We start from the raw sequence: 19,516 nt of genomic DNA on the forward strand, positions 1-19,516 counted from the left end.
AGAATGTCTCAAATTCAGATCATAGAAAGAAAGAAAGAAGTGCTTGATGTCATGCCCACTGAAGGCTGGTTCTCCGTAGACAGGTAGGAGCGCTATTCTCCTTAATGCAAGTTAGTTTACCATTAGAATGACTTCAAAGCCGTTATATAAAGGTAAACTTGAATGGGACCCCTTTATCTGTATGTCCTGTGGATTTAGGGAATTGCATTTATGTTTGATAACATTTTTCTATTTAGGGTTTTGTTTTGGTAATTTTTCTGCCATTATGCATTTTGTTCTTTAACGGACCAGGGAACTCACCCTCCATCAACATCAGCATTATCTTCTGTGTCAGGCTTATTGAGCCATTCTCTGGTCATTTCCGCTCTATCCATGGTTCCACAGCTACGTGCTGCAGACTCTGCACTGAGTGTCTTACTGTGACCTGCAGCCTCCTCTCTCTGTCTCCTCTCTCTACACAGCAGTGAACAGGAAAAATATGTAAAGAACACAAAGACACATATTTGGTCCCCACAATCTTGTGGACATCCATTTCATACAAATCAACATTCCACAGGAAGTTACCCCACCTACTGAGGAAAGCTTGACTTGTTTAACATCAAAAATCTCTCTGCCTCTACTGTCAGCTCTTTCAGGGCTGACCCAAAAAAGGCTTTCTGTTTGATATCAAGAAATATTGGATTCATGGACAGCAAGAGTCCGCTTCGTTCATTGTTTTAAAAAGGCTACGTTGTTTGTTGCTGCTACCCACGTTATCTCCAGTGGTTCCCAGGGGCGGAGCCAGACATTGTAAACATTCGGGGCTTAGCCCATTTAATTTTTTTTTAAATAACCCCCTAACTACATAGTTCTCAGTAAAAATGTCAAGTTTTTTTTTGCCTGAAATTGCACTGTGCCTATTTACAAGGGCATTGTTCCCACCTCTTTTGGGGTCAACCATCAAGTGCTGGACCCCTATAGAAAGCTGAGAACCTGTAGCTTTCGTAGGAAGCAGTCAAGATAACTGTGTGATGTACTGACAAAGAGCTACAGAGGCTAGAATATAGTTTTTTCTTTCTGCCGGATTACAAGCATCTCTGAACTGACCACATTTCAGCCCTCTAGGTCACTTGATATCCCTTAGAAACACAACTAAGCCCTAGCAACCAGCTGTGTGCAAAAGTTGATCAATATAGAATGAAAATATGAGTGCTTTAGACTATTTTATTAGATTATTTGCCAAGGTATGCCCATGCGTTTTGTAAAATGCCTATGGATACTCCCCATAGGACTTTTTGTTATCCAAAATGCATACTGACAATCAAATGCACATGAACCCCTTTGTGTAGAAGCATAATCCTGGTCTCAAATGAAAGGTAACACTTTGAGGTTTCTTGTGGACTATTTAGATTGTATGTCAGGTGTTCTGATATAGACTGACTACACAAAATATGGAATAATTACAAAAAAAGTCTCTATTTTTGCATTTACTTTGTTGGTTCAATGAGTGTGTATAAGATAGACTATACATCTGTACAACTAATATTGGATAATACAACATGAAGATTCAATTTCTATGGATTCTTGTGAATATTTCAGTACCCAATATGAGGCATCTACTTATTGTGCTGCAGCTACACTGCAGCCAGAAGTCAGGGTATCACCAAAAGCGGAGGAGGTGGAGGGGGGCATTTTGGATCAAATTTAATTGAGACATAATAAAATTAATCTGAGAATGTAAAGCACTATACAGATTGTACATGAAAAAAAGTTGTCATTTTTGGATTCCCAAGAGTCAAAGCTTTGAAATGGTGTATAACATTACTATGCTACATAGCAATATAGTGCATACAATTGATTTAGAATGTTGGGGGGAGGTGGGGGAGGGGGGGTAACCGTCCCGCCGGTGGGACACTGAAAGTTATTTGGCTAAATAATGACTTTTAGTGAATTTTGTGTAAACTAATGGACACATTGAGACTTAAAAAATGTGAAACTAACATTCAACAGATTCAAGGTATCTGACTGGCACTACACTGTGACACAAAATTATAGTTATGGGTCTTTCAAGAGGCAATATCTGTTCATATCTGTTTAGCATGTACTTAGTTAATTAAGCGTTTCTTATGGTTTGTATATTATAGTATTTGTTTATTTTCATTAGGCTATTGTTTGATATGACATTATTGTTTATTATTGCTATTCTCCTTCTTCCTCTTCCCTGATCTCATCTGTGTGACAAATATATAGAATATCTTATACTATAATATACATAATATTATGATATAATTACAGTATGGCCAGTCATCATGATACAAGGGTATTTTAGAAGGAATGCATTATCATCTTGACATAGGCGTTTCTAAATTATATTCATTTTGTAATTTAGCAAGATTATTCATAGGTTTCATCAGGCCCCTTTACACAGGTGCATAAAATCAAGCACCTAGATTATGAATGCAGACTGCATGGTGCTTGATTAACACACTTTCAGAGTCCCTTTCCTCTCAATATATCATTGTAATGTTTTTTTTTTAGTTAATAATTAGTTAGGCAGCCAAAACAACATAACATGACTTTTATATTTATGTGGACTCTTGGATTATAAGATCTGTGGTGGTGGATAGGATATCAACAAGGTTTTAAGGTAGGCTTATGCAACATATGACACTGAAAAGTTGACATGGGCAGATAACTGTTATTGGTTTTTTCTGACATTTCAAAACAGTGTAGCCTAATTTATTACAAGACGAGGATCACTTTGTTTTGGGAGCTGGAATTTCTTATTCTGCAGTAGGCTTAGCTAGCCTATGAGAGTATTGAATTTGCCTTTTCCGCCGACGAACGAGGACATTTAACGTTAACGTTAAGCATTTAGGGAGCTAGCCAAGTAGCCTAACGTTAGCCTGCCTAACTGACAGAAAGCTCTTAACGTGAAATCACCAACCTGAAACAACACCATCCGTCAGTTCACTGGGCCATGCTGTTGCTTGAACGGAGCTGGGTGGTCTTTTGAAAAACTTTCTAATATCCATAACGTGTACAACATGTACACAAAGTGTTTTATCACAGACTGTAAAAGTGACAGACTTCTGACAGAGGCTTTTTGGAACACCGAAGCCATGACGTAGCGTTGTCAAGGCAGCATTTTCACTGGATCTAAACAAATCAATCTAACCATTGAAATCACCATAGCCCAGAGACCTGGCATAGATCGTGTAGCAAGTCAAATTATTTTTCAATATTGGGCTTTGAAAATAAGGGATATATTTCCTCAGTAATAGAGCATTTAGTGACATTTATAGAGAAACCGAGGGGAAGTTATATTGGAAATAAGAGTTGCCGGGAATTTAAAACACTAAAAAAAGATTTGGGGCTTAAGCCCCCTAAGCCACCCCCTAGCTCCGCCACTGGTGGTTCCACTGTTTAACTTGCACAGATGCGCACACACAAGAATGAGCGCTCATACCACTACCCCCTAAGGCTATGCCTCTTTATTTGATAACAATAAATTAAGAAATGTTTCCTATTCTGGGAAATGTTTAGTTTCTTTTTCTTTTGGTCCGCGGTTCAATGATACCGTTTAATTGTGCCGGAAATCATCCGCGGACCAGCAATCCCCTCGTCGAGGAGGCCCTAACCCTGCAGATCATAGACAGAGAAAGCATAGGCCTACTGTATGCTTTAGGTACAGAAGACAGTTGCATGTCCAGTGTACACGGAGAATGTCTTGGAGCGGCCGCAACCCCGCAACTCCACTTCCAACGTCATGATTCCGACAGATACGCCCGACACTTCTGCTTTTTATCTGGTGGTGGTGGAGTTGACCGGACATCTGAGGCTTCAGACGTTAACAATTTATCATCATCCATCGCGTCTGGCCTCTGAAAAAACTTTTAACCCGCACAATTGTGACCGTACAAAAAAATCTTGCTCTTGTGCCTTTAAAACTGTTACTGGATGAATTATCAATACATTTCTCCCAAAAATAGAAACCTGAAAGGGTCTCAGTTAAATTTGTGCAGTGTTAAATGTGTAGTGTAATTTGTCACATGGCCAGAGCTGCTTATGTTTGGGTTGCACCCTGACCAGAAAATGTCCACCCAAAAGCTCCCAAACTAAAGCTTACAAAAGTATGTTTATGTAAACATAGGACAAAGATTTTTGGTACACATCATCTTTAAGGTGTCTAGTATGGAGGGATGCAATTGAAATATGTGAACTTTGTTCAGCGTTCTCATAGCATGAGTGAACATGATGACGGTCACAATTGTGACCGTTGGGAAACAACATAGTCCGATTTTAGGGATTTTCACACATTTCATTGTACAATCATCTAATTTCCACTAAATTCCATTCAGAGATGATATGGGGACATTGTCCCAGGTCTGTTCTTTACTTTTAAATTTGTATCACATGGCATTTCTCAACATGGCCTCTGAAATTCTCTATTATAGGCTATTCTAAGTGTGCCAATTTTTACATAGAAGATCCATTATACTACACTATTATACATAGCTATTGTAATAGCTGATTTTCTAGGCTGTTCTTAATTTTAATTTCACTTTCAGTCATTTCCTGCACATATCAGATCTAACTGACTGCCCAGATTTTACAATCACACCTCAAAAACAGTAAATCATTATACTTATTGACTATTATATATTACATAATGTCACATATAAACAAGGTGGTGGGGGGTATAATCAACTTGCCAGTCAGCCTGTTGAAGGCATATTGGCTGAATGTATGCAGAGTCTTGCAGTAGATATGAACAACCTTACCAGAAAATGTATTCCCCACCCCTTTTCCCAACAATACCCCTCCATTTATGTACAGTAAAGGGCCTCTGCCACAGGGACCAGTCAGACGAACCAGAAGCAAAGCTTGATGTGATCAAAAATAAAGATCAAGTGTCTCAAGAATCTGCTCTCACACTATTGTATGTCCAAATTACAGAATGTTTCCTATTATGCATTTAGAACCTTACTTAATTCAGTGGTACAATTAATCAAATTTAGCAATATAGTGGATATCACACCCCTCTGACACTAGATTAGGCCGATAACTGAGGTCAGAGCAGGCTCCTATGCTCCTCAGGTTTATATGTGATGGGATCATGGACAGAGGTCCTGTGTTCCCCAGGTCAAGCATTGTATGTTTCCAGGGTTCTCCAGCTTTATAAAGCACATAATAGGTACCCAAATGAGCATAGGTCCCAGGATACATAGGACACTGGGAATATAGGGCCTTATGAAGATGGCAAGTTACTTAGTTGCATGCTGTGATGAAAATATGTTTAACAGCACTCACCAAAACACACCTCTCCACTTGTGTGTTTGATGCCAGACAGGCTCATATGGTAATGCTGTTGTATATGCATTTAGAACCTTACTTAATCCAGTGGTAAAATTAATCAAATTTAGCAATATAGTGGATATCACACCCCACTGACACTAGATTAGGCCAATAACTGAGGTCAGAGCAGGCTCCTATGCTCCTCAGGTTTATATGTGATGGGATCATGGACAGGTGTCCTGTGTTCCCCAGGTCAAGCATTGTATGTTTCCAGGGTCCTCCAGCTTTATAAAGCACATAATAGGTACCCAAATGAGCATAGGTTCCAGGATACATAGGACACTGGGAACATAGGACCTTATGAAGATGGCAAGTTACTAAGTCATGCTGTGATGAAAATATGTTTCACCAAAACTGGGACACTGGGAACATAGGGCCTTATGAATATAAGGCTTTTGGAGCATAGGGACCAGGTAATAGGTTCACTTCATTTATTGACCTTAACAATACCACTGAGCAAAGGAGACCAATTGCTGGTCCAATGGATTTAATGGTATTGGAAGTATGGCAGTGGACTTGCAGGACAATCTGTTGTGTAATTCATTCATTAATTAATTAATTAATTAATTAATTAATTAATTAATTAATCAAAAAATTAAATAATACAATAATAAACAAACAAACAACTTCACTTTTTGTAACATTTGTGGTTGCTGTTGTATTGTAGGGTGGTGTTGTTTACACTATCGTCATAATAGTGTGATATAATGCCTTTTCTAGCCTATGTAAAAATCGGCACACTTATAATATAATAGAGAATTGCAGAGGCAGAGAAATGTTGAGTATTGTATTGTTATACAAAATTAAAAGTAAAGAACAGACCTGGGACAATGTCCCCTTATCATCTCTGACAAATTTATTCAAAATTAGATGATTGCACAATGAAATGTGTGAAAATCCCTAAAATCGGACTATGTTGTTTCCCAATGGTCACAATTGTGACCAAGCATAAAAGACTCCTTTTCACCCACTTTTTCAGGAAAATTTTAAAAAAATAGTAATTGATTACTTCAAAGGGTTACTCAAGACACATGATTTTGATATATTCAAGTCTGGGAAAAATTTGGGATTAAACGGGTTAAGGCTAGTCTGCCTGGGCCTGGCCATGTTTGAACCGCCTCACTCATTTGTTCGTTGTTTAACATGGACGTTTTAAGCGTGCACTTCCTATTTGAAATGCAGCATAGGCGTGTTGTTTAATAGCTTTCAAACATTTAAAAACATAGCCAGAGGACGTATTGCTTTAATAGGCTTACATTTTAAGGCTTATTCTCAAATTCAGATTGTGTTAGGGGGACGGGATTATTAGCCAATTTCAATCGGACAATTTGACCGGAGAGATTTAATTTTGTCGGACATTTCATTTTTTTTCCGGCCAATGTCCGGTAATTACCAGACAACGGAAACCCTGACACACACACACACACACACACAAACACATATCAATAAATGCAGTAATTTACATTCCAACTCTAGCTGTGGGACTATTAAGAGAGCAGAGAAGGCAGAGATCCAAATACACATGTACACAGGTTATCTTTGTGCTTGTGACTTGTATGCAGTGACTTGTACAAATAGATGTCCATTTGTATAGTATAAGTATATCATTTTTAATTTGTAAAAAATATGCTTTGTGTGTGTTTATATGCCACTTGTATACAGTATATGAATACTGTATATGAATTTCTCTGTGCTGATTCTGCTTGTGGATTGGCCATTACATCCACACCCATGTGTGTGGATCAAAAGCTATTTGTGTTTGGATTAGATTGATGCGGAAAGAATGTCTCAAATTCAGATCATAGAAAGAAAGAAAGAAGTGCTTGATGTCATGCCCACTGAAGGCTGGTTCTCCGTAGACAGGTAGGAGCGCTATTCTCCTTAATGCAAGTTAGTTTACCATTAGAATGACTTCAAAGCCGTTATATAAAGGTAAACTTGAATGGGACTCCTTTATCTGTATGTCCTGTGGATTTAGGGAATTGCATTTATGTTTGATAACATTTTTCTATTTAGGGTTTTGTTTTGGTAATTTTTCTGCCATTATGCATTTTGTTCTTTAACGGACCAGGGAACTCACCCTCCATCAACATCAGCATTATCTTCTGTGTCAGGCTTATTGAGCCATTCTCTGGTCATTTCCGCTCTATCCATGGTTCCACAGCTACGTGCTGCAGACTCTGCACTGAGTGTCTTACTGTGACCTGCAGCCTCCTCTCTCTGTCTCCTCTCTCTACACAGCAGTGAACAGGAAAAATATGTAAAGAACACAAAGACACATATTTGGTCCCCACAATCTTGTGGACATCCATTTCATACAAATCAACATTCCACAGGAAGTTACCCCACCTACTGAGGAAAGCTTGACTTGTTTAACATCAAAAATCTCTCTGCCTCTACTGTCAGCTCTTTCAGGGCTGACCCAAAAAAGGCTTTCTGTTTGATATCAAGAAATATTGGATTCATGGACAGCAAGAGTCCGCTTCGTTCATTGTTTTAAAAAGGCTACGTTGTTTGTTGCTGCTACCCACGTTATCTCCAGTGGTTCCCAGGGGCGGAGCCAGACATTGTAAACATTCGGGGCTTAGCCCATTTAATTTTTTTTTAAATAACCCCCTAACTACATAGTTCTCAGTAAAAATGTCAAGTTTTTTTTTGCCTGAAATTGCACTGTGCCTATTTACAAGGGCATTGTTCCCACCTCTTTTGGGGTCAACCATCAAGTGCTGGACCCCTATAGAAAGCTGAGAACCTGTAGCTTTCGTAGGAAGCAGTCAAGATAACTGTGTGATGTACTGACAAAGAGCTACAGAGGCTAGAATATAGTTTTTTCTTTCTGCCGGATTACAAGCATCTCTGAACTGACCACATTTCAGCCCTCTAGGTCACTTGATATCCCTTAGAAACACAACTAAGCCCTAGCAACCAGCTGTGTGCAAAAGTTGATCAATATAGAATGAAAATATGAGTGCTTTAGACTATTTTATTAGATTATTTGCCAAGGTATGCCCATGCGTTTTGTAAAATGCCTATGGATACTCCCCATAGGACTTTTTGTTATCCAAAATGCATACTGACAATCAAATGCACATGAACCCCTTTGTGTAGAAGCATAATCCTGGTCTCAAATGAAAGGTAACACTTTGAGGTTTCTTGTGGACTATTTAGATTGTATGTCAGGTGTTCTGATATAGACTGACTACACAAAATATGGAATAATTACAAAAAAAGTCTCTATTTTTGCATTTACTTTGTTGGTTCAATGAGTGTGTATAAGATAGACTATACATCTGTACAACTAATATTGGATAATACAACATGAAGATTCAATTTCTATGGATTCTTGTGAATATTTCAGTACCCAATATGAGGCATCTACTTATTGTGCTGCAGCTACACTGCAGCCAGAAGTCAGGGTATCACCAAAAGCGGAGGAGGTGGAGGGGGGCATTTTGGATCAAATTTAATTGAGACATAATAAAATTAATCTGAGAATGTAAAGCACTATACAGATTGTACATGAAAAAAAGTTGTCATTTTTGGATTCCCAAGAGTCAAAGCTTTGAAATGGTGTATAACATTACTATGCTACATAGCAATATAGTGCATACAATTGATTTAGAATGTTGGGGGGAGGTGGGGGAGGGGGGGTAACCGTCCCGCCGGTGGGACACTGAAAGTTATTTGGCTAAATAATGACTTTTAGTGAATTTTGTGTAAACTAATGGACACATTGAGACTTAAAAAATGTGAAACTAACATTCAACAGATTCAAGGTATCTGACTGGCACTACACTGTGACACAAAATTATAGTTATGGGTCTTTCAAGAGGCAATATCTGTTCATATCTGTTTAGCATGTACTTAGTTAATTAAGCGTTTCTTATGGTTTGTATATTATAGTATTTGTTTATTTTCATTAGGCTATTGTTTGATATGACATTATTGTTTATTATTGCTATTCTCCTTCTTCCTCTTCCCTGATCTCATCTGTGTGACAAATATATAGAATATCTTATACTATAATATACATAATATTATGATATAATTACAGTATGGCCAGTCATCATGATACAAGGGTATTTTAGAAGGAATGCATTATCATCTTGACATAGGCGTTTCTAAATTATATTCATTTTGTAATTTAGCAAGATTATTCATAGGTTTCATCAGGCCCCTTTACACAGGTGCATAAAATCAAGCACCTAGATTATGAATGCAGACTGCATGGTGCTTGATTAACACACTTTCAGAGTCCCTTTCCTCTCAATATATCATTGTAATGTTTTTTTTTTAGTTAATAATTAGTTAGGCAGCCAAAACAACATAACATGACTTTTATATTTATGTGGACTCTTGGATTATAAGATCTGTGGTGGTGGATAGGATATCAACAAGGTTTTAAGGTAGGCTTATGCAACATATGACACTGAAAAGTTGACATGGGCAGATAACTGTTATTGTTTTTTTCTGACATTTCAAAACAGTGTAGCCTAATTTATTACAAGACGAGGATCACTTTGTTTTGGGAGCTGGAATTTCTTATTCTGCAGTAGGCTTAGCTAGCCTATGAGAGTATTGAATTTGCCTTTTCCGCCGACGAACGAGGACATTTAACGTTAACGTTAAGCATTTAGGGAGCTAGCCAAGTAGCCTAACGTTAGCCTGCCTAACTGACAGAAAGCTCTTAACGTGAAATCACCAACCTGAAACAACACCATCCGTCAGTTCACTGGGCCATGCTGTTGCTTGAACGGAGCTGGGTGGTCTTTTGAAAAACTTTCTAATATCCATAACGTGTACAACATGTACACAAAGTGTTTTATCACAGACTGTAAAAGTGACAGACTTCTGACAGAGGCTTTTTGGAACACCGAAGCCATGACGTAGCGTTGTCAAGGCAGCATTTTCACTGGATCTAAACAAATCAATCTAACCATTGAAATCACCATAGCCCAGAGACCTGGCATAGATCGTGTAGCAAGTCAAATTATTTTTCAATATTGGGCTTTGAAAATAAGGGATATATTTCCTCAGTAATAGAGCATTTAGTGACATTTATAGAGAAACCGAGGGGAAGTTATATTGGAAATAAGAGTTGCCGGGAATTTAAAACACTAAAAAAAGATTTGGGGCTTAAGCCCCCTAAGCCACCCCCTAGCTCCGCCACTGGTGGTTCCACTGTTTAACTTGCACAGATGCGCACACACAAGAATGAGCGCTCATACCACTACCCCCTAAGGCTATGCCTCTTTATTTGATAACAATAAATTAAGAAATGTTTCCTATTCTGGGAAATGTTTAGTTTCTTTTTCTTTTGGTCCGCGGTTCAATGATACCGTTTAATTGTGCCGGAAATCATCCGCGGACCAGCAATCCCCTCGTCGAGGAGGCCCTAACCCTGCAGATCATAGACAGAGAAAGCATAGGCCTACTGTATGCTTTAGGTACAGAAGACAGTTGCATGTCCAGTGTACACGGAGAATGACAGTGTCTTGGAGCGGCCGCAACCCCGCAACTCCACTTCCAACGTCATGATTCCGACAGATACGCCCGACACTTCTGCTTTTTATCTGGTGGTGGTGGAGTTGACCGGACATCTGAGGCTTCAGACGTTAACAATTTATCATCATCCATCGCGTCTGGCCTCTGAAAAAACTTTTAACCCGCACAATTGTGACCGTACAAAAAAATCTTGCTCTTGTGCCTTTAAAACTGTTACTGGATGAATTATCAATACATTTCTCCCAAAAATAGAAACCTGAAAGGGTCTCAGTTAAATTTGTGCAGTGTTAAATGTGTAGTGTAATTTGTCACATGGCCAGAGCTGCTTATGTTTGGGTTGCACCCTGACCAGAAAATGTCCACCCAAAAGCTCCCAAACTAAAGCTTACAAAAGTATGTTTATGTAAACATAGGACAAAGATTTTTGGTACACATCATCTTTAAGGTGTCTAGTATGGAGGGATGCAATTGAAATATGTGAACTTTGTTCAGCGTTCTCATAGCATGAGTGAACATGATGACGGTCACAATTGTGACCGTTGGGAAACAACATAGTCCGATTTTAGGGATTTTCACACATTTCATTGTACAATCATCTAATTTCCACTAAATTCCATTCAGAGATGATATGGGGACATTGTCCCAGGTCTGTTCTTTACTTTTAAATTTGTATCACATGGCATTTCTCAACATGGCCTCTGAAATTCTCTATTATAGGCTATTCTAAGTGTGCCAATTTTTACATAGAAGATCCATTATACTACACTATTATACATAGCTATTGTAATAGCTGATTTTCTAGGCTGTTCTTAATTTTAATTTCCCTTTCAGTCATTTCCTGCACATATCAGATCTAACTGACTGCCCAGATTTTACAATCACACCTCAAAAACAGTAAATCATTATACTTATTGACTATTATATATTACATAATGTCACATATAAACAAGGTGGTGGGGGGTATAATCAACTTGCCAGTCAGCCTGTTGAAGGCATATTGGCTGAATGTATGCAGAGTCTTGCAGTAGATATGAACAACCTTACCAGAAAATGTATTCCCCACCCCTTTTCCCAACAATACCCCTCCATTTATGTACAGTAAAGGGCCTCTGCCACAGGGACCAGTCAGACGAACCAGAAGCAAAGCTTGATGTGATCAAAAATAAAGATCAAGTGTCTCAAGAATCTGCTCTCACACTATTGTATGTCCAAATTACAGAATGTTTCCTATTATGCATTTAGAACCTTACTTAATTCAGTGGTACAATTAATCAAATTTAGCAATATAGTGGATATCACACCCCTCTGACACTAGATTAGGCCGATAACTGAGGTCAGAGCAGGCTCCTATGCTCCTCAGGTTTATATGTGATGGGATCATGGACAGAGGTCCTGTGTTCCCCAGGTCAAGCATTGTATGTTTCCAGGGTTCTCCAGCTTTATAAAGCACATAATAGGTACCCAAATGAGCATAGGTCCCAGGATACATAGGACACTGGGAATATAGGGCCTTATGAAGATGGCAAGTTACTTAGTTGCATGCTGTGATGAAAATATGTTTAACAGCACTCACCAAAACACACCTCTCCACTTGTGTGTTTGATGCCAGACAGGCTCATATGGTAATGCTGTTGTATATGCATTTAGAACCTTACTTAATCCAGTGGTAAAATTAATCAAATTTAGCAATATAGTGGATATCACACCCCACTGACACTAGATTAGGCCAATAACTGAGGTCAGAGCAGGCTCCTATGCTCCTCAGGTTTATATGTGATGGGATCATGGACAGGTGTCCTGTGTTCCCCAGGTCAAGCATTGTATGTTTCCAGGGTCCTCCAGCTTTATAAAGCACATAATAGGTACCCAAATGAGCATAGGTTCCAGGATACATAGGACACTGGGAACATAGGACCTTATGAAGATGGCAAGTTACTAAGTCATGCTGTGATGAAAATATGTTTCACCAAAACTGGGACACTGGGAACATAGGGCCTTATGAATATAAGGCTTTTGGAGCATAGGGACCAGGTAATAGGTTCACTTCATTTATTGACCTTAACAATACCACTGAGCAAAGGAGACCAATTGCTGGTCCAATGGATTTAATGGTATTGGAAGTATGGCAGTGGACTTGCAGGACAATCTGTTGTGTAATTAATTAATTAATTAATTAATTAATTAATTAATTAATTAATTAATTAATTAATCAAAAAATTAAATAATACAATAATAAACAAACAAACAACTTCACTTTTTGTAACATTTGTGGTTGCTGTTGTATTGTAGGGTGGTGTTGTTTACACTATCGTCATAATAGTGTGATATAATGCCTTTTCTAGCCTATGTAAAAATCGGCACACTTATAATATAATAGAGAATTGCAGAGGCAGAGAAATGTTGAGTATTGTATTGTTATACAAAATTAAAAGTAAAGAACAGACCTGGGACAATGTCCCCTTATCATCTCTGACAAATTTATTCAAAATTAGATGATTGCACAATGAAATGTGTGAAAATCCCTAAAATCGGACTATGTTGTTTCCCAATGGTCACAATTGTGACCAAGCATAAAAGACTCCTTTTCACCCACTTTTTCAGGAAAATTTTAAAAAAATAGTAATTGATTACTTCAAAGGGTTACTCAAGACACATGATTTTGATATATTCAAGTCTGGGAAAAATTTGGGATTAAACGGGTTAAGGCTAGTCTGCCTGGGCCTGGCCATGTTTGAACCGCCTCACTCATTTGTTCGTTGTTTAACATGGACGTTTTAAGCGTGCACTTCCTATTTGAAATGCAGCATAGGCGTGTTGTTTAATAGCTTTCAAACATTTAAAAACATAGCCAGAGGACGTATTGCTTTAATAGGCTTACATTTTAAGGCTTATTCTCAAATTCAGATTGTGTTAGGGGGACGGGATTATTAGCCAATTTCAATCGGACAATTTGACCGGAGAGATTTAATTTTGTCGGACATTTCATTTTTTTTCCGGCCAATGTCCGGTAATTACCAGACAACGGAAACCCTGACACACACACACACACACACACAAACACATATCAATAAATGCAGTAATTTACATTCCAACTCTAGCTGTGGGACTATTAAGAGAGCAGAGAAGGCAGAGATCCAAATACACATGTACACAGGTTATCTTTGTGCTTGTGACTTGTATGCAGTGACTTGTACAAATAGATGTCCATTTGTATAGTATAAGTATATCATTTTTAATTTGTAAAAAATATGCTTTGTGTGTGTTTATATGCCACTTGTATACAGTATATGAATACTGTATATGAATTTCTCTGTGCTGATTCTGCTTGTGGATTGGCCATTACATCCACACCCATGTGTGTGGATCAAAAGCTATTTGTGTTTGGATTAGATTGATGCGGAAAGAATGTCTCAAATTCAGATCATAGAAAGAAAGAAAGAAGTGCTTGATGTCATGCCCACTGAAGGCTGGTTCTCCGTAGACAGGTAGGAGCGCTATTCTCCTTAATGCAAGTTAGTTTACCATTAGAATGACTTCAAAGCCGTTATATAAAGGTAAACTTGAATGGGACCCCTTTAACTGTATGTCCTGCATTAGGGAATTGCATTTATGTTTGATAACATTTTTCTATTTAGGGTTTTGTTTTGGTAATTTTTCTGCCATTATGCATTTTGTTCTTTAACGGACCAGGGAACTCACCCTCCATCAACATCAGCATTATCTTCTGTGTCAGGCTTATTGAGCCATTCTCTGGTCATTTCCGCTCTATCCATGGTTCCACAGCTACGTGCTGCAGACTCTGCACTGAGTGTCTTACTGTGACCTGCAGCCTCCTCTCTCTGTCTCCTCTCTCTACACAGCAGTGAGAGAGCCTCTCTAGGACTGAACAGGAAAAATATGTAAAGAACACAAAGACACATATTTGGTCCCCACAATCTTGTGGACATCCATTTCATACAAATCAACATTCCACAGGAAGTTACCCCACCTACTGAGGAAAGCTTGACTTGTTTAACGTCAAAAATCTCTCTGCCTCTACTGTCAGCTCTTTCAGGGCTGACCCAAAAAAGGCTTTCTGTTTGATATCAAGAAATATTGGACCTCTGAAAGTGTGCCCAATTCAAGTAAATGGAGCATTCTGAGGAGCCATGTAATAAACAGCCTCACACGCTGTGTCTTTAGCAGGGCATGTCGTTTCCAACTACAACTACAATTCTGTAGCCTGGAAGAGTGAAGAGTCTGGGTTTCCAGATCTCTCTGAAAGAATATCTAGGTGGGCGGGGCCTGGCTAACAATTTTGATGGTCATGATGGTCATGATCATTTTTTCCATAATTAAAGAATTTCCATAGCCTATTATACGGTCACTGACAAAAGTATTGGCACCCCTTTAGAAATGTTGGTTTTTAAGCCAAATACACACACTTTTGGAGGTTTTTTTTTTAGAAAACAAATAAACAAACCAGCACCATTTCAATAGCTCAACACAACTGAAACAATTGGTTTCCCCAAATTCAACACAAAATTTCACCAAAATGCTGCAGGCAGCGAATACTGTCAAACTGACATGGTCAAAAGTCTTGGCACTAGTGTTGCGTGGGTCAACCTGCGGGTCGGGCGGGTGTGGGTAAGCTTGATCGGAAAATATCGCGGGTGCAGGCGGGGCGGATCAAAAATTGCCAAAGCACTTCTTCTCACAAAGTTCTCACTTAGTTATTAATAATGTAGGCTACAGAACATTAAGTGCAACAAACCTTCTTGCTATCTCTCTTAACTGCATAAAACAGGTTAAGAAATGATTAGTCTACAAGACCTTCCATCTTCTCTTCCCCTCTCCCTCTCACACAGGCGCATGACAGAGGGTGCGCTGCAACCTGCATTCACGCAACAAGCGCATCAAGTGCTTTCAGCTCAGCTGGTCAGGTGCTGGAGACGCGTCGAAATAGATTAAATCCTGGAACGGTGGATTCCATTCTCTTTTTACACAGTGCAGCCAAACAGCTAACCTAAATCAAACAGGATCGTCTATATAGATGCATTTTTGTTAAGTTTGTGGATGCATGTTGTTTCAAACAAAAGGTGAAAGGCATATTCTAACTGTCTCACTGAATTGCATTATGCACACTCAATTCTCACTGGTATCTGCTAGACAACAAGCACCAAAACATGGTTAGTTCATAGATTTCACATGTAAAATACAACCCCACCCCATCTTGCCAGCTCATAATTCTGAGAAATTCTTGAATTGTGTGCATGTGTGCGTGTATGTGTTCATGTTTATGTGTGTGTGTGTATCTGTTTATGCACATGTGTGCATGTGGAATGGGTTAACACGGCCCCTGGAGGCAAACATACTCAAAAAATTGGTCATCCTAGGCCCTACAGTTCTCAAGATATTCACAGAAAACTCTGTTGGTGTACAGTCACTAAATGTACACATAAATTCATTTATTGTATGGCCCCCCATGAACAGAAGTCCATGACACTTGGCATGCATTCAGAGGGTGTCATAATGATCCTACACTTTCAATTTCGTCAAAGATATTGTGATTACAACACCTAATTTTTGCTTTTTCATTTTTAACTAGGTGGCGCTATACATGAAATGAATGGGTATGGGATGGGTTGACATGGCCCTTTAAGACCGACATACAAAAAAGATGGTCCTCCTAGGCCCTACGGTTCTCGAGATATTCACAGAAAACTGTGTCCGCCCTACCCTCCTTTTGGAGGGTCCAGGGGGGCGACGGATCAAAAACGAAAAACAATGGTTCCATGCGATCCTTGTGGGGCTTCATGCCCACCAAGTTTCGTGCACCCCGGTCTTTCAGTGTCCTGGGAATCCTTGATGGAAAATGACTCATGCGAAAAGAAAAAAAAATGGATGAAAAAAAACTCATATGACTATCATATGCCGTGGCCCACTGGTTAGCACTCTGGACTTGTAACCGGAGGGTTGCCGGTTCGAGCCCCGACCAGTGGGCCATGGCTGAAGTGCCCTTGAGCAAGGCACCTAACCCCTCACTGCTCCCTGAGTGCCGCTGTTGTAGCAGGCAGCTCACTGCAACGGGATTAGTGTGTGCTTCACCTCACTGTGTGCTGTGTGATTGGGTTAAATGCAGAGACCATTTTTTGGTTTCCCTCACGGGATCAAAAGAGTATGTATTCTATTCTATTCTTTCTATACCTATACCGCTTCGCTACACAGCGGTCATAATAATGGTGTCTAGATTAATCTATGGTTGGGATGTCAGTAGACATCAAAGGTCAGACATCACCTGAGTCAGTTACCTCCTGTCCACCTTCTGTCTAAAGACAAACAGCTGCTCTACTGAAGCTGCTTTGGTTTTCACTAAACATTCTAAAACATTTTCTTTTTTAAAGGTGCCATGTGTAATGTCTGCCAAAAAATCAATTCATACTCCACATTCCATAAAAGATGGGGGCAGTATACCTCCAGAAAGTGAATTGGTCTACCCTAGAGTAACAACCGAGACACGTGTATTGCAGTTTGGCTGGCGGTTATGTTGCCCGCATACCGCCTCCCATGGCCGAAACTGGTATTAAGACACCTGTCGGACTGTGGCTAGTAATTTAGCATGCTAATTCAGGTTGATATCTCTGCAGCACTATACCTTGTCATTTTTCGCCCCCTTATTTCTTCTCATTCTTTTGATGCGTGTAGCTCATCTTTTGGATAATTTTACCTCAATTCTTACACATGGCACCTTTAATGTTTGGCCTTCTTGTTTTGTACAGAAGAGTACCAGGGTGTGAGTGGGAGAACCCAATGAAATGAGATCAGGAAATTACCATGTGACAGATTCAAACTCTGAACCCCATGGACACTAAAAGCCTGAATGTGGTACAGATGCCGCAGCTGCTTGTGTCAAAGCCCATACTGTAACTTGGCCTATGTTGTCCCAAATGTCTTATTCTTTTTCCGATGGGCTGCATGTGGTGAGCCTATACAACAGGGCTATGGGTCATTTTACACTGAACTTACACTTTAAGGAACATGTTTTTCTTTCCTGAATCTGAAATGATTAAACGTATAAAATGGTGAAACTTACTCTTAGGGAATTACAGATGTTCTCGGTATAAAGATATGAAGAGGCTGTGAGTCTGGTGTCATCTATAAATAAAGGAAATCAGTGCTGGTTACTTCAAGGAGCCAAAACCTGTTGGATAGGCTGCACGCTGAGAGAGGCATGCTCCATTTTGCTGAACTGCAGTGAGCTAACAAAATGGAGCATGCCTCTCTCAGTATTTGTAACACATGCTTGGCTCAGTAGGCAATCGGGGTGCCGTTTGGGAACTAAAACGATTATAATAAAACTACTTACAATATTTTGATGATTAGGATAACCAATTTCACAGTAATGCCAATAGATTGTTTACAAAGGTACAATTACTCCCTTAGAAATGTACTCAAGTAAAAGTAAAAATTCCTCTTTTTTTCAATAATATTGTAAAAAAAAAACATTATGATCGTAATGATTGTGTCTAGATTAATCTATGGTTTGGGTGTGAGTAGACATCCAAGGTCAGTCATCACCTGTTGATATTGTGCTTCAAAGCACATCGATTGAGCAAAGAATTTGGATTTTCAGCTCAGACTCAGTTTAGAGTTAATTAACTCTTGTGCCACAGTACCCCTGGAAAAAGAAAAAAAAATCACCCCAATATAATAGTCAACACACTATGTATGAAACTCACCTGAAAAGTACCGTCTTCCACTATCTTAACATTAAATACTAGTCCCGCACATCCCACAATTATGTGACATTTTAAGTATGTGGGGTCTTCCTGACAGCATTATCAGTTTAAGAAGCATGTCTTTCTTTCTTGAATTTAAAAACATTAAACATATAAAATGGTGAAACTTACCCTTTCTCTTAGGGATTCACAGATATTCCTGATATGAGGATATGGAGAGGCTGTGAGTCTGGTGTCAACTGCACATAAAGGAAGTCAGTGATTACTTAAAGGAGAAGAATCCTGTTGGACAGGCTGCACACTGAGAGAATGAACTGATAAAAAAATGGAGCATGCGTCTCTCAGTGTTTGTTACCCATGCTTAGCTTACAGCATGGGAAATATAAGTGAGCCAATAATAAATGAAGAATATTGTTTAAATAAATATATAAATGTCAATGGAAGAAAATAGGTTAGTGCAACGGACACAGAAGATCAGCTACAACACCATTCATTCTGTTTATATATAGCCTTTAGTGCCAGTCACTTTGTCATATATTGTAATTTAAGATTGAATTTCAGTAAGGATTGATATGTGATCCCTTTACAAATATGTAGGCCAGGGCTGTGGCATTCTGGAAATGCATTGTGGGAAATGTCATATTACTTAACTGAACTGTAATTAGTAAGCACAACTTGCAATTTCTATCCCACATTAGTCTGTCATTTCAAGGGCAATCCATGTGCATGCTTTTTAAAAGTAAGGTCAACAGGTTAAATAAGGATAAGTAAGGTTAACAACCTAACTTTACAGTGTAGTACAAACTACAGTTTAGCCTACAGGGAGATTGTGAAATACTTTGGAAACAATGCAGTAGTGCCAGCATTATTTTACTGGGCTGTTTATAGTAGGTCTAGTAATATGTTAGGGCCTATTACTTTGATTGAAGCCTTTATGAAATATTTGTCCAATATGC

At 38.9% G+C, this 19,516-nt stretch overlaps 2 protein-coding genes across 5 annotated transcripts in view; one reads left to right on the top strand and one right to left on the bottom strand.

The window, feature by feature from the left end:
• Positions 1 to 19,516, top strand: part of LOC121719390 (NACHT, LRR and PYD domains-containing protein 12-like) — a 705,660-nt gene that overhangs the window by 226,414 nt on the left and 459,730 nt on the right. The gene's annotated exons all lie outside the window — the stretch shown is intronic.
• The window catches only part of LOC121719420 (Fc receptor-like A), a 132,822-nt gene that overhangs the window by 112,152 nt on the left and 1,154 nt on the right, over positions 1 to 19,516 (bottom strand). The window contains exons 2-6 of one of the 4 annotated variants that reach the window (XM_042105032.1): positions 18,732 to 18,799; positions 17,915 to 17,976; positions 14,542 to 14,724; positions 7,418 to 7,570; positions 301 to 453 (exon numbers count right to left, since the gene is read on the bottom strand). The exons of 1 other annotated variant lie outside the window; for it this stretch is intronic. In XM_042105032.1, coding sequence (XP_041960966.1) covers positions 301 to 453; positions 7,418 to 7,570; positions 14,542 to 14,615 — 380 coding nt within the window. In that variant the 5' untranslated portion in view covers positions 14,616 to 14,724; positions 17,915 to 17,976; positions 18,732 to 18,799. Of the gene's footprint in view, positions 1 to 300; positions 454 to 2,926; positions 3,311 to 7,417; positions 7,571 to 10,043; positions 10,429 to 14,541; positions 14,725 to 17,914; positions 17,977 to 18,731; positions 18,800 to 19,516 lie in introns of those variants that run through there. 2 more of the 4 variants (XM_042105033.1, XM_042105035.1) reach the window with 2 other exon arrangements.

This window comes from Alosa sapidissima, chromosome 9 (assembly GCF_018492685.1).
Source record: "Alosa sapidissima isolate fAloSap1 chromosome 9, fAloSap1.pri, whole genome shotgun sequence".
Taxonomy (NCBI): domain Eukaryota; kingdom Metazoa; phylum Chordata; class Actinopteri; order Clupeiformes; family Clupeidae; genus Alosa; species Alosa sapidissima.